At 41.2% G+C, this 16,052-nt stretch overlaps 1 protein-coding gene across 2 annotated transcripts in view; it reads right to left on the minus strand.

The window, feature by feature from the left end:
* Positions 1-16,052, minus strand: part of LOC120725258 (E3 ubiquitin-protein ligase TRIM9) — a 56,541-nt gene that overhangs the window by 23,485 nt on the left and 17,004 nt on the right. For both annotated transcript variants that reach the window (XM_040018050.1, XM_040018051.1), the window contains exons 2-3: positions 5,984-6,079; positions 1,456-1,578 (exon numbers count right to left, since the gene is read on the minus strand). In XM_040018050.1, coding sequence (XP_039873984.1) covers positions 1,456-1,578; positions 5,984-6,079 — 219 coding nt within the window. The remainder of the gene's footprint in view (positions 1-1,455; positions 1,579-5,983; positions 6,080-16,052) is intronic.

The following is a 16,052-nucleotide window of genomic DNA, read 5'->3' on the forward strand; positions in this document are numbered from 1 at the left end:
AGGTTGCATGAGTACCAGTCATACTCACAGGCCATCCAAAAAGTACTTTGGTCAGGTCGAAAGTACTTAGCCTGTATCAGAAAGTATCTGTGTCTTTGCAATACTTGCATTGCATTAGTTGATTCTGAATTATTAACTTAGTACTCCAACCTCACATCCAACTATGACCAGATCTGGCTCCAAACAGCCAAAATGTAAAAGCAATAATGAATCAAGGCACCATAATGGCTGCATCGGTCTTTTGTAATTATGTTATATTCTGGCTTTGAGTGCCTAAGCACAGCCATAAAACCAGTATAATGCTGTAGCGAGTATCAAGCTTCACAATTCAATATTTTGGTGGAAAAACATTAAATGGAACACTGTGGAAATTTACAGAGATATTAAAGATATATTTTTCACTCTGTTAGTAAAAAACATTATTAGTTTGGCGTAAATTTCCTTAAAAGTATGTTTTGTTTTAAATCCGTTAAATGAATGTAATTTTAAGGAGAGGCAGTGCCACAGACGCTTATCTATCCAACTGTAAAGTCAGTACTCTTCTCACCATGAAGAGGAGCCTCTAGTTAAACTGCTGTATCAGTTAATCAGCATTTATTGTAGTGAAGATTTTAACATTGCTTTATCAGCCGTCTACAACCAGCTATTCTTCTCTTATTCCAGCTTCCTTGCAGCCTGCGGCTCTTTGCCCTCTGGCTAAATCTTGATCCCCAGCCTCCAGATAATGACAACAGCTGTCCTTGGGGCTTCCATCCAAATATCCTCCACTCCTCCTTCTCCTCCTCTTCCTCACCCCTCCCCACCCAGCAGCCAGCCAGACGGTCAGTCGGTCGGCGGGCACGTTGAGGCTGGGCAGGCATCCATGTGATACATAAACTCAGGGTGGATTTGCAGAGGCAAATCATGAAAAAAAAGACTAAGCTGCTAGAGAGAATTTATTCTGGTAGCGAGCTGAGACAGCAATTTCTTTCTGGTACTTAAATTCCTGAAAACATACTTTTCTAATCAACGTCTCGCTATTGATGAGGATCTTTGTGAGCATGTGATTTTAAGCTAAAGTTAGATCAACAGTGGCGGGTTCACATCAGCTAATCTACTCATAACGGTGGGGCTGGTGATATCTAGAAATGGACATAAAGGACTGGAAGAGGAAACGAGAGGCGCGGTGTGATTCACTGTTGCAGATTTGCTTGAAGAAAACTGATAAAGCACAAAGAGAAATTATTAGACAAGCAGACATGTAGATTTTAATGATTAAAACCCTGTTTTTAGCATACATATTGTGCCTTTTTTGAACATGTTAAATAAAAATTTGGAGTCTTTTTGGGTTAGATTATGATTTCTCATATCCTCCCCACACCAGCTGTTTTAGGGTTAGGGTTAAATCTGCTGATTTATATCAGCAGTCGACTTTACTGAGAGGTGGGAGGAACAGCGATCATCAACCAAGCTTACCTTTAGTTTGTACTCCTTCTCCTTGGTAACTTTTGTGAGCAGTTTGGCTTTCTGTCTGGTCAGCGCCTCGATCAGAGAGTCACACTGAGCCACGAGGCAAGCTTCAAACTCCACTCCGTTCTCCTGAAGAAGAAAGACGAAAGCAACAGAAGCAGCACAGTCGTTATGAATTGATTAAAGAAAGTGAACAAGTAATATTAACTCATGAAACTACCATGTTTGGCTTCCCTACAAAAATAAATCTACATTAAAGTGTTCTGAAGTGAGCATCGTTATGGGTTTGGATCACAAAAGCAAAGCACTGAGACGAAAATAGATCACTTGGCTTGTTTTTCTTCAATTAGCAGCACACTGTTTGTTACCCATTCATTTAGCCCACCACATTATGTTCTATTTTTGCTTCAGCTGCAAAACCACAAATAAATACAGCGTTAATTATTTCAGTACACCGCACACAAAAGCAAGCCTTTCATCGTATTTACCATCCATTTGCACAACCATACTCGCCACCATTTTTCCCTCAAGATGCAACACATGAAAACGCCGTCCTGTCACTTATAATTGTGGTTTTGTGTTTCGATTTACTAATATTCCCTGACAGTTAGCAGCTTTGTCTTTGGGCCAGCAAACAGAATGCAATGATAGAGTATAAGCAGACATCTGCAGCTGAAAAGGCTTCATTGCATTATGCTTAAAATTCAAAAACGTTCTTCAGATGATCAAATTGCAAAAGGGTGGGAGAGGAGAGGAAACGCTCAGTGCATGATGGTTGTGTTAGGTTAGCGTTAGTTTATCTTCATATCAGAAGGACACAGAAGGCAGGGCGAGCACGAGAAAATCTGCAAATACAGCAGGGACTAAACCAAAAGCATTGTAAATACAGCACACATAGGCTGGTGGCTGTTTTGAACTTATTATGCAAATCCCTATTTGTGTAACAGTTAAAACAGTTGCATGTCAACATCACTCAAACGCTGCTAATTGGAAAATCAAACATGTGTACAACTGTAATTTAGGACCCAAATTCATAATTTCTCAGCTATAACTCCAAAGAAATCAAATTAGGTGAACACGAGACGCCAGAGGTTAAACGCAAAAGAGGGAAACTTGCAGCACACAGAGGATAAGAAACATTACAACGTGACAAAGATAAGACTGAGACTATTTAAAAACAGGGAGAGGACGAAGACACGTGCGAAAACAGTCAAGGCAGTCAGAAAAACAGGAAGTCAAAAATGAAGATACCAGAGAAAAAAACTGTTAAATTAAAACCGAAAAAAGCCCAGAGGAGAAACTCACAATAACACAATACAGATAAATGAATTTCAAAATATTAAACTTGGATATGTTGAGTGTTGTTCTTGTTGCTTTTGGCCATTCATTTCCAACAGACTGGAAACTTGTCAGCATATAATTTGAGATGTTTTGTAGCATTTAAGATGTTGATAATTAAGATCCTGTGTCATTTAGTTTTTCCTTCCAGTAGATATAAAAACAGGTTGTAAATGAGGCAACGATCCAGAGGGGAGTTTTATCTCCCTACAAAGCCCACTTGATAATGAGATAAGGGTTCAGTAGTGATTTCCAGTCAAGGTTCCTCTGCTCAGTCACTGTTTAGAGCCCGAGGAGCACTGGAGATATTTCTCCTCAATCCTACATTCTACTTTCTCTTTGCCCACCTAGCTCTTTTTTTTCCTTGTCTCAGACAGAGCAGAGTAAAGATAAGACTGCTTTTTTTTAAAGCTAAATCCTCTTCATTTTGTAATAAGACTCTTAATGCCCACTCGTGGCGCTGTAGGATATATCAGTGCAGACAGTGTGTAAAAACATGTGTGTGCTTTGTGTGCATGACTGGTAGACGCTGCTGGAGAGATCAGCTGCACGGTAATGCTGTCTAGAGGGAATGCTCACACAAATGCACGCATTTGGATGGTATGTTTTGTTTTTAGTTTATTGATTCTATGGATTTGCTTCTTTGCTGCTGAGTGTCGAGTCCAAATGTTGCTCTGTGAGCTTACTGTACATTACCAGGGAGTTCCCCAAAGCATGATCAATGCAGTCTTAAAACAAAAGTGGTAATGTAGAGTAAATTTTGCAAACAATATCTACATGTGCAGAAATGAGCAGACGTGGATATCAGTTGTGGTGCAGTCTGATGCAGCCAGACTTCTGTCTCATCATGCTTATGGAGAAACATCTAAACAAAGCATGGAAGCCCTGAAATAGCTTTTTAATAGGCGGTTTGAACATGTTTGCCTCTAGAAACAGCAGATTTCAGTAAATTTCCTGAATAACTAAATATATAATCTATCACTGCACTCAGAAACTAAAAATAATTCAAAATGAGGTGCATTTAGAAGGTAGCTTTAAACAAAGGCACTAAGGGGTTCAAAGTATCCATGAAAATATCCTCTACATCATTACGTAAGCACAAGCACCCTGAAGCCACTTCAGAGTCACTTACATCCCCAGTCTTCCTCATTCTGACGCTCAGTTTCAACCTCATCAGTTTAAGATGAGTTCCTGTCATGTGATTAGCTGGCTATATATTTGCATTAATGAGCAGTTCATCAGGTATGTCTAACAAAGTGGTCAGTGAGTGTCTATTTCATCATTCAGCTTAACAAGTCCAGCATATGCTTTTTAATCTAGTCATTTGCTGTGACGACCCCTTCACCATCCAGAGATCTCTGCTGTGCTTTGTCACGCGAGTCCTGATCAGAGGGCAATGAGCTGCACGAGATGCACCCGAACCTGCTGCGCTCAGCTACAAAAGCTCCTTCGTTCCTGACAGCCACTCTCTGACACTCTCAGGGGAGGATACCCTCTGCATGAAACTGCACTAGCATGCATTTCGGTTTCTTTTGCTCTCCACAGACATCCACCCATCCAACATACTCTGTAGTGCTGACTTGCTAATAAAGATAAGTCTTACTAACTTACTAGTAAATAATTCCTACTTCCTTAAGGTCCCATTTTGTGTCTCCCATTCCTAGTCAAAGTCTTTGTTCAGTTTGCTTGCAGAGATTTATTATCCTGAGTTTTTATTTTTCATTTGTTTTTTAATGACATTATTTGCCACTTATGATGAAATCCCCAAATTCTGCACTAACAAGCTATTCTATTCTTAAATTCATCCAGGCTATCTTTATGGAGTCGTTAAATCTCTCAGAGATTCATTTTATGCAAACACAACAAAATGAGCTAATACCCAGATGTTTCCGGTGCCAAAGTCAGACATTGTGTATGCCTAATCACACACATGCAGCTGTTGCAGCACTACTTTACCCTATTTATGCATTTGCTCATGACACAGATCAGTCCTTCATTGGCCACAAAACATCACCTGCCAAACATAACGTTCTTGGAGAAACAGAATATCTTGTTTTTCTGCTGGAAACAGTTTCATTCCTCAGAGGAAGGGTAATAGCTGACAGTTCTGAGATTTTTCTCTTCTTACTTCCATACAAAACTTGAAAAAACAAAACAAAACATTGATTTATTCCTATTTCTCAAATGGTCTTGTTTTTGTAACCCCCCCAAAAGTAAAAATTTGCCTACCACTGATATTTAGATGTGAACAGATCCTTCCTTTTTGTTTTGCCGTTGCATTGCATTGTGGGATACAGTTGGTAATGTTATGGCCCAGTCATACTAGAGTAAAAGAAAGCTGGCAAACTCTTTGCAACTAAGAAAAATCGGTGGTTTCCCAGTGATTGCATTGATTCTTTTCACATTCAGCAAATGAGTGCAAGTAGTTGCAGTGGCCATTGCTCTCATTCTCTCATCCTCTGGGTAATCACTTGGTCATCTGGTTGCCCAGAGGTTGAGTGTGGAAACTTCTGATTACAAAGCATTGGTAAAGATTTGCAATAACTGACAAATGTAGATGGATTGGCAATGCATGGCAACCGATCGGTCGGTGTGCATCAGTTTATCAAAGGACGGGTTGAGATGATGTGAGCTTTGTGACATGCCACGTTATTCTGCTGGAAGCAGCCATCAGAAGGGTACTTGCATGCTCAATAACAATATTCAGGGTAAGCTATGGTGTTTAAAGGGGTAATTAGGGGTCCAAAGTATGCTGCAAAAATATTTCCCACACCATTAGATCAACAGCAGCAACACGAACCATTGATACAAGGTAGTATAGATTCATATGTTGTGCATTCAGAGATCCCTTTTTGCATAGTTTGGTTGTAACAAGTAATTTGAGTTACTGTTCAAAGCTCGAAGAAGTCTGGCCATTTTCTTCTCTCAACCTCTGGGCAATCAGTTGGTCACTGTGAGTACTTATGGTCGGTTACTGAATGAAAAAAACATTCAGCGTTGTACTAGGAAGTTGATACTAGAAGGAAGCTGGTAGGTTTTTGTGTCTTTTTGTGAAGAAAACCGCCCATCACTGATGTGACTATCATGCTATTAAGCCATCGTGACAAACCTTTGATCTATACTTGTACCTAAATTTACAGACTGGATTACTAACAGCATATTTTATGTAAAATTAAATGTAAAGGTGTGTTGTTACCTGTATCTGCTGAAGCATGTTTTTGAGTTGAACCAGGAACTCCTTGGCATCTTTAGCTTTGTCAGAGACGCCGTTCAGCGCCTGGGAAATCTGACACTGCAGAGACAAACAGAGAAGGAAGATATAGAACGATTAAGATGCCTCAAAAGAAATGTGACCTTTTTACTGATGGATATAGACATTCACTGCTGTACCTCTCTCCTTACGATTTTAACCAAAAAATTCAAATTCAGATTCATCTATCAGTCGATGGATCAACTGAACACTCAGATTCATGATTATTTAGCTTACGGCTAGCTTAGGGTTTTAAAAATAAAACCTCAACTGGGGATATGAACAGGATATAAATATGAAAAACTATACAGAATATGAAATAAATAACTTTACAGAATCTGAGATATACAGCTATACAGAAATGGGAACTATGCAAGTTGTAAACAGTTGTAGGATTAAAGATTATCGAATGTACAGAATGATTATTTACACAGAGCTATACAGTAGTGCAGTTAAGATAAGTGAGGGTGTAGATAGTTTCTACAGAGGCTATATAAAGTGCTAGTGGTTGTGAGTGGTGGTTCAGTCCATGTTATTATTGTGTGTTTGAGGGTACAGTTGTCCATTGTGGGTGTGTGTATGTTCAGTCCATGAGTTTAACGTGGGTCAGATGTCAGGAGGCAGAGTTCAGGAGTCTGACAGCTGTGGGGAAGAAGCTGTTCCGGTACCTGGTGGTCTTAGTCCGGAGGCTCCTGTAGCGCCTCCCAGAGGGCAGGAGGGTGAAGAGTCCATGTGATGGGTGACTGGGGTCTTTGATGATTTTCCCAGCCCTTTTCAGACACCGCTTCCTGTAGATGTCTTTTATGGCAGGAAGTGGTGCTCCGGCGATGCGCTGGGCAGTTTTCACGACCCTCTGCAACGCCTTCCGGTCCGAGGCAGAGCAGTTCCCGTACCAGACTGTTATACAGTTGGTCAGGATGCTCTCGATGGTGCAGCGATAGAAGTTCACCAGGATGTCTGAGGACAGGTGGTTCTTCCTCAGAGTCCTCAAGAAGAAGAGGCGCTGGTGAGCCTTCTTGACCAGCTTGGAGCAGTTGGTCGTCCAGGTGAGATCCTCGGAGATGTGGACTCCCAGGAACTTGAAGCTGCTCACACGCTCCACAGCCGTCCCCTTAATGTGGATGGGTGGATGTGGGTCAGCATTCCTCCTGTAGTCCACGATGAGCTCCTTGGTCTTCTCGGTGTTAAGCGGCAGGTTGTTTGTGTCGCACCACTCAGCCAGACGATCCACCTCCTCCCTGTAGGCGGCCTCATCGTTGTCACTGATGAGGCCAATCACCGTGGTGTCATCTGCAAACTTAATGATGGTGTTGGAACCATCAGCAGGTCTGCAGTCGTGGGTGAAGAGGGAGTAGAGGAAAGGGCTCATCACACAGCCTTGTGGTACACCGGTGTTCATTGTGATGGTAGATGAGCAGTGGTTATCCAGCCGGACGTGTTGGGGGCGGTTGGTCAGGAAGTCCAGTAACCATTTGCAGATGAGGGAACTGATGCCCAGGTCTGTCAGTTTCCTGATGAGTTGTGAGGGGTGGATTGTATTGAATGCTGAACTGAAGTCTATAAACAGCATTCTGGCGTAGGTGTTGTTGTTGTCCAGGTGTGAGAGGACAGAGTGCATTGCGATGGAGACTGCATCCTCTGTGCTCCTGTTCTGGCGGTATGCGAATTGGTGGGGGTCCAGGGTGGGGGGGAGACAGGATTTGAAGTGTGCTAGGACCAGTCGCTCTAAGCACTTAGTGATGATGGGGGTGAGTGCTACTAAATACACTTTCAGATATTTTTCTCTGATGATTCTCACATTTTTATATACTTATAATAAAATGCTCTCAATTTCATTTTTTGGGATTCCAAGAGTGCATCTTTTATTTAATGATACTATGACTGCTTAACCCAGTCCAGCTGTTTAACTGCCACATCAGGATATTAGCTGGAAAAAAAAACCAAGAAAATAATAAAATAAAAAAACAGAAAATATTTATACAATCTGAGGAATATACCAGGAACCACTCAGGAACCAGTTCAGTATTTGTATGTGTATCAGTTGTTTGTAACTAAGAAAAAGCAGGACAAAGGAAATACACACTGTTAAACACACACACACCAAGCTGTGATGAATCTTCTCTGCTGTGGCTGCAGCCACGTGTCCCACCTGCTTACTCCTTTTCTGGATGGTAGTCTCATGAATGGACACACACACGCACACACACACACACACACACACGTGTGAGAGAGCTAGAAGGCAATATGAAGGGGGTAGACTGCCATTTTTGTTACTTTCAGCCACAAATGACAGCTGTATTTGCTAACTCATGATGTATGCTGATTACATGCAAAGAAACTGCTTAACTGAAAATTCGCCTGTTTAAATAAATCGATTAGCTCAAGTACAGCTGCAGATATGACAGAAAAGCCAACAACAAAAACATCTTCAAGTCTTTACTATCATCATTACTATATTATTTAAGTGCTACGGTTAAGTTTATACGGTGAACCAGCAGCTTTCAATTTATATGACTTGTGTAAACTCTTTGGCTTCCTTCCTTCCTTGAACCCAACCACTGATTTCTCTTTTTGGATGTTTTTATTTACTATGACTGTTCACGCGTAAGACTACGGTGTTGGATGCCTACAATCAGATTTTCTCACATCAATAAAAACATGTTTAGGTTAATTTATGCAGTAGTTCCACTTGAAATCACAATCAATGATCATGTAGGAGTATGGGTAATGTAAAATTATACAATTCTTTTTCACCATCCACCCCTCCGCTGTGTGCGTGCTGCTTGGAGTCAGGAGGAGGGACGTGTGGAGGTTATGGTTCACAAATCATCCCAATGCTCTTGTGAAGCTCCTCGTTGCTCCTCACCAAGAGGCCATCTGGCCCAGCAAGCTGTCTGGCCTAAATGCTTGTGTGTGCGTGTTTGTAGATGTGTGTGTGTGTGTGTTTGCATGCCAAGATGCTAACAAGGGGATGACGGATGTGCCATATGAGTGCTGTCCTGGCACATCCCCTCCTCTTATTCGTCCCATCTGGTTCTTCATTCACTTTGACTTCAGCACTTCTGATCAGGTCAACATTCTGCTGATACGGCCATTTTCCGTACATGTGGATATCTTTTTATTCATCATTTCATTTTCTTATCCCCAAAATTAGTGGTTTAAAAGAATTATGTGGAGCTGGAATGTATGTCAGTAAGGAAGAAAGACACAAAGAAGGAACGGTACCAGGCCGGGCACAGATTTCTCTGTTAGTATTCCAGAAAAGATGTGGCCAAAAATGCAGCATGAAAAACAACAAAGAACTGAGACAGAAACAGAAACAGACAACTGCCACAAGTTAAAATAAATAAAGAAATCATTGTTCTAGCTGCAAACACAGGTTTGTCTTTTAAAACTGCCCAAAATGCTGAGGATGCTCAGACCAAAAGGAGCATTTTCCTTTGTCTTTAAAATGACTTGAATATATCAATAGTAATCAATCAAAAACAAGCAGACTGCGGGACGAAATGAATCAAATAGAAACAGAGACTCATGATTATATACAACTACACATATAACACACACAAAACAGGTTGACTAGGTTGTTTTTAAGATAAAATTTACACCTCCTCCCAGCCATCCATCAATCCACCCTGCATAGCATCAGCGTATTATTTCTTTCCTCCCCTATAAACAAAGTTTTTTATGTTTGAAACAGAAACTGTCTCAAACATAAAATGAAGAACCTCTTTGCATTCTAAAATTCAGTGTTTTGTCAACCCATCATCATCAGCCCTGACATCCTTCCTTCTTCCTCAATCGCCACTACGGTCTCTGCAGAGTGCTGTCACAAAAAATCCAACTATTAATCAGAAAAAACTGCATGCACAAAGGACAGACTCAGAAATACATAATCTGTAAACATATGACCATTTTAGTTACTGGATGCAAGATGTTTCTGTGCTGCTTTTGGGTTTCTAATGTGATTACTCAACTAGGATCTGTATTCCAGACTAGTTGTGATATGCAGATATGTAAACTCAAGAAATTCAAATAGGAAAAATGTTCAGATTTCAGCAGATCTAAATAAAGAACACAATTAATACCCTTCTGTACATTGGTGGTCAAAGGTCAGAGAGATCTAATGAATAATGAATAAATGACATTTTAGGAGAGAAGGCCTTTACATGTGATGATAATGGAAAACTGTTCCTGTAGAAATGAATTCATATTGTTGCATTCATTCATGAAAAAAGAAGTACTTGCTTGAGGCCTCTATCAAAAGACCTCGACAGACAAACCCTGGGTGTAAATTGTAAGTGAAGCTCATTTACACTGAGCTCTTCCAGTCATATTGACCTCTCAAAGCATCAGTCAGATATTCGATGCGTTATGCGGACATTGGAAATATGTCAAACAGTGAAGCCACCTTTACTTCTTTATTCCTTCATTAGATTTCATGTCATATATACTTTGTTTAGTAGTTTTTTCTTTACAGTAAACAAGCACATATTGTAGTGAATCTGTCTGCTATGTTTTGTTTGTCTATATTCTCAACTCTCTGTTGTTGCTCTTTGCTCTTATAATGACAGATTTTCTTTTTCTATTGTTTAACATATCACATAGAAATTTTGTAACTGCTAAACTTAACTAAGCTATTGTTTTATTAAATTATCAGGAATTCAGCTGGACACAAGTGTTTTTCTTAGACCCACAAACCAATTTCCTGATATTTATGAGGCGCCTCTTCCCACCGAGGCTGAATATTCTGTCATCACAGTGCACTGGTCTAAATTTGGCTACAGTCATGATGCATCAACCAACAGTAGACTCCAGTAAAACTGGAGTCTCAGAGTTGGAATGTGACAAGTTTGCCCTGCAGGAAAAGGACTTAGTGACTCAGGGAAGAGATTTGGAACAAAAAAGAAATATAGAAACTCATTTTGGAAATGAAAAATAAGAGATGAAGATTAGATTTTATCTCAGCAAGGATCAACACACCTTCAGAGAAGGACTCGACATCCAGAAATCCAATTTCTTCCCTCTTTTGTTTCTTTTGTTCTCCTCCTCTTGACCTTTTTCATCCTTTATGAGTCCTCCAAATGGAAATGTCATTTTTCTTTTTCTCGCTGTCAGCACCCCTCAGCTCTGCTCTCAGAGACAAGTGCTATTATCTCATTATCTTATTATAGGAGCAATGCAGGACCATTCATTTGGTCCGTGACATTCAGAGAAACCAGTGACATTCATGGGGGTGCAGCTGTGTTGGTTTACAGAGAGGTTTCAGCTCAGGATGCAGGAGAAGAGGCATGTTAAATGGAGAAGAACTGCTTAAGAAGCAGCCGGTAACTGCAGAACGTGTGGAAAACTGGAAAAATATTTGAATGTTACAGGGAAAAAAATCCAACCTGGATCTGTGAGTGTAGATATGCTCCACTACAACCAATGTGGGGACACATGAGCCAAGTTTTTCTGTGTAAACAAGATATCTGGGTCAAGACTTCCCGTTTCAGCTGCCAGGCTTTGTTTACAAATGTAGATATATATATATGTATAATTTTGAAAGCAATACCCATTAGTTCTGAGACTGGATTTCAGCACGTCCTCTTTTCCTGTCTGCTCAAATGTGACTGGACAATCTTGTACTTTGCTTTTGCAAAGTATTCACATGCAAACATATGTTTATATAAATCATGTATCACAGGCTTGTTCTCCTCGTATCCAGCTATACCTGGCGTATAGTAGCTTTGCATGACTCACAGATCCAAGCTGGACGTGGGTGCAGTCCCTCGGTGCAGCTCAGCCTTAAAGAGAAATCTCTTTTGAATGGCTCACCAACATATTTGGAAATATAAGCAAATTCTCTGTCTTTGAAATCACACAGATCCAGGGGTATAAAAACTTGACAGATATTACTATAAAATACAGTAACTTTTGACCAAACTTGTACAGGTGATTAACGGTTAAAACTTTAAGTGAAACTGCATGATTTATTCTGTCCTCAAAGATTTCTTCTATCAGATGTGACCAGATCGATTTTTCTAAGTGAAACTCATCTACACTTTGGTCACAGCTGCAAAGACCTCAGGTGAAAGTTTCACGAGCAGACGTGCAGAGACAGCCGATAAATGCAGAAGAAGTTTGAGAGCTTTTCATTTATCCAAACTCTGGTGAAGTTAAGTCAGGTCAGTTTGCCCCAGTGGCTTGAATGTAAAGATACATACAGAGATAATCACAAGCTGGTTTACAAGACTGGTGTTCATTGTTTTTATCCTCATTCTTTGGTTGAATCTCTACCAATGCAAAATAAAATAAAAATCCCAGAATTGAATTAGACATTATGTTTGTGGTGGTTGTTTCTTTAATGCTTTTAAATTTTGTTAATGCTATAGAGAGTGTTGAGAGAATACACAGGAGAACAATAGGCAGCTCTTATGCATTTGGCTGTCAGCCGGGGGAATGCTTGATTACGGGGATGACCTTGCCAAAATGACACCCATGGGACATTGAGCAGAGAGAGAGGAGGGCCTGAACCTCCCCTTTTATTTCCCCACCTCCCATTTTATTTCTTCTCATTTGCATTTATGAGCCTTTATATCCTCCTCAATTTCTGTTTTCACTTCCACATGATCATAAATCCTTCAGTAGAGGTTCTAATATTGGGCCACATTTTTAAACTTTAGACAGTTTTCATGTCCATAAAAAGTGCTCCTTGAGTGGATCAACACCACACATTTATGCATGCTGCAGCTGAATTCATGCTGACAAATCAAATCGCCTCCTCTTCACTAAAAGCTTTGCTATCTTATGCTCAAAATTTAGTGAAAGAGGTCTCCGGCTTTCTCTTTTCATGTAGAAACACAGCATCACTGCATCTTGAATTAAACATCGGGACTGGTCAATGCACTGCCCTGGTCTTTGGAGATCCCTTGCATAAAGAAAGGAAAAAGTTGCACAGATACCATGTGAAGCGGAGGAGGCAGACTGCGGGGTGAGATTGTCTGCAACCAAGAGCCAGTTCCTGATATATTACAGAAGAAGCAGCCGCCTCCACTCTGAACGTCACAGCTCACACACACTGCTCTGTGCCGGGTGTCACTCATTTACACCACATGGATGAGTAAAAATATTTTTCTGTAGTTTTATATTTGTCTGACACACAAACCACCCACATTATTGCACTTTTATGAGAGTAAAATTCAGTTTAGAGCACCGGACTTTCAGGGAGTTGGATTAAAGCAAGCACAGGGGTAGCAGAAAACTTTAGAGGGATGTAGGTTTCTCATCAACAAGATTACCTTTAACAAGGTAAGCCAACCTTTCTTTCATTGCATGGCTGCACCAAGCTAAAAACTGCTGTTCCACATTAATTGGTCTTTCAATCAACTACAAGCTGTGACGAGTGGAAGGAGAAGCACTTTAACAGCAGAGTGAGTTTTGATGTTTCTGCCACTGCTGCTCGTGAGAAGACTGCATCTTACTGCCAAAGACTTCTACCAGCCGTGGATTTTGTCACTTTTATTTTGACGCCACTGACTCTTGTTTTGTATTTTCTGTCATCAGCTGAAGTTGCTTTCTCTGTTCCTGTGACTCGTTTATTTTGAAGTCCATCAGTAGTGCATTTCTTCTCTTCGGGATTTTCCACACCACCACACTTGATCTACCCATTTTCTTCTCAACTGCCTTTTTTTGTTTTCCCTTCTCACTGTGGAGCTATTTTCCTGTCACACTCAGTTCTCTTTATTTTGTTTGCCTTCAGGCTCCAGTTGTGCCCTTTTTTGTGTGTGTGAACAAACAGTCCAAAAGGAAATACCTTGACACATGACGTATAGAACACTTTTCTACGCCTATCAGTTAGTATGAAATGTTGGTTTCTTTTATTTCACAATCCTCTTTTGAGCACTAATCTGTTTCGCATTCCTCTAACATACTGTCGGAAGGAACTGTTAATGTTTGCTGAAAAATGAGTTTAAATAGGATGTGACAAAAAACCTCTAGTGGCCATTTGGGGCCAAAAAGCAAGTGAATCCCTGTAGACTCCCGTGTTAGCAGAAATAAACATCTTTACAGCCTTCTACACAAAGCAGTTTTGCTCTGATGCTAATTTCCACCTTTAAAACACTGTAAACACATTTTATATATTAGCATAGTAGCATGGCCACTTTGAGTGACAGTTGGTGAGTGCAGCTGCTGTTCAGCATCACCTGCACTTATTTGAGTCTCTAACTGTACCTTTTGACTCTGTCTGCGTTATTTTGTATTTTTAAATACAACTATCTTAAAGCATATGCATTCCTGCACATTGAAACATATTAACAGCTGTTCACGAAAGCTGTCTGTTTGCAACAGAGCTCCTCTAACTCCACCCCCTCATCCAAATGCTACCAGTACTTACTTAGCACTTAGTTCCTCCTACACCAAGCGGCACATCGGGCAGCTAACGATCTCCAGCGATGTCAGTCAGTGGCAACTGCTTGAGCTTCGTCCCAGGCAATGTCGATGGTTCTCAGATCCTTCATAAACGTTCAACGCCATGTGATCTTTGGTTGGAGCCATGTAATGGCGATCTTGGCCGGGCAATAAGGGGGTAGACGTAAAATATGGCCCGCAAAGTGGAAGCTACTTTCTGCAACATCAGCTAAAGGGCGGGTGCCTGGTCTTCGTAAGACCTCTTTGTTCATTATTCGGTCCCGGGAGGAAATTCTCAGGATTCGCTACAGGCCGCGTTGTTGAAGCACGTTCAGGCGTTGAGTAATTGCATTTGTTGAACGCCAGGCTTCACTAGCGTATAGTGCAGTTGGAATGACGATAGAGTTCAATAGTTTGATCTTGACCCTAACATTCAGGGAGGTCGAGTTCCAAATTGGTTGGAGACGTCGGAGGACACCGGCCGCCTTCCCTACTCTGACGTCGACATCTCAGTCACAGATCACGTCATTGAGATGATGCTGCCAAGATATATGAAATTCTCCACCTCTTCAGCAAGTTGTTGGTTGATCATGACAGGAATGCGGACACATGCGTAGCCAACTCGGAGTACCTTGGTCACTGATTCTTAATCCGACTTTCGTCGCCTCCCTCTGCAGGGCTCAACTCTTGGAGGTCTTCCTGAGTCGAGCCCAGCAGGGCGATGTCATCCGCGAAGTCCAAGTCGGTGAGATTACATGCTTCATGCCAGCGGACACCAATGCCAGCTTGGTCAACTGATTGTCGCATAATGAAGTCAGTTACCAACAGGAAGAAGAAAGGGGATAGCACGAAATGATCTCAAAGATCCATCCGGACGCAGCAGCGGGAGTTGGAGACCACGAAAGGCATCTGCAAACTGCTCAGGGACTCCATAGTGGCGTACGATAGCCCATAGAGTCGGCCGGTGGACGCTGTCAAAAGCCTTCTTGAAGTCAATGAAATTAATAGAAATCTTCCTTTGGTATTCCAATGTTTGTTCAACGATCATGCGGAGGGTGAAGATTTGCTCGACACACGACTGGCCACTCTGAAAGCCAGCCTGCTCTTCTCGCAATCGTTCGTCCGCTGCACGTTGTAGCCAATTCAAAAGAACGAGGCAAAGCACTTTCCCAGGTACCGACAGCAGCGTGATGCCCTGCCAGTTGTTACAGTCATCCAAATCGCCTTTCTTTGGAAGTTTGATGATGACGCCTTTTTTCCAATCATTGGGTACATGCGACGTTGACCAGCAGGCGTTTAGGAGTCTTGTAAGGTGCAGGTTCCAACCGGGGTCCGCCATGCTTCAGCATGCTACCAGTAAAAACAATAAAAGCGAGAGTGTCCACAAGTGGTACATGCAATCTACCATTTAAAGCTTGCAAAACATTTAGGAAACTGTACAACACACGTGCAATTGGTGGCAACAAAGATATTGAATATGTATGTAGATATATGTAGACATGAGCGGCAGTTACAACTACATTCATTTACTGTTGCTACCACATAAACCAATACAGTATTAAACAGCAGCCTAAAAATTCTTATTTGCAAATCCACATTTTAATTTGAATAACTGCGTTGCCAAGCA

This window comes from Simochromis diagramma, unplaced genomic scaffold, assembly GCF_900408965.1.
Source record: "Simochromis diagramma unplaced genomic scaffold, fSimDia1.1 OVJJ01000802.1, whole genome shotgun sequence".
Taxonomy (NCBI): Eukaryota; Metazoa; Chordata; class Actinopteri; order Cichliformes; family Cichlidae; genus Simochromis; species Simochromis diagramma.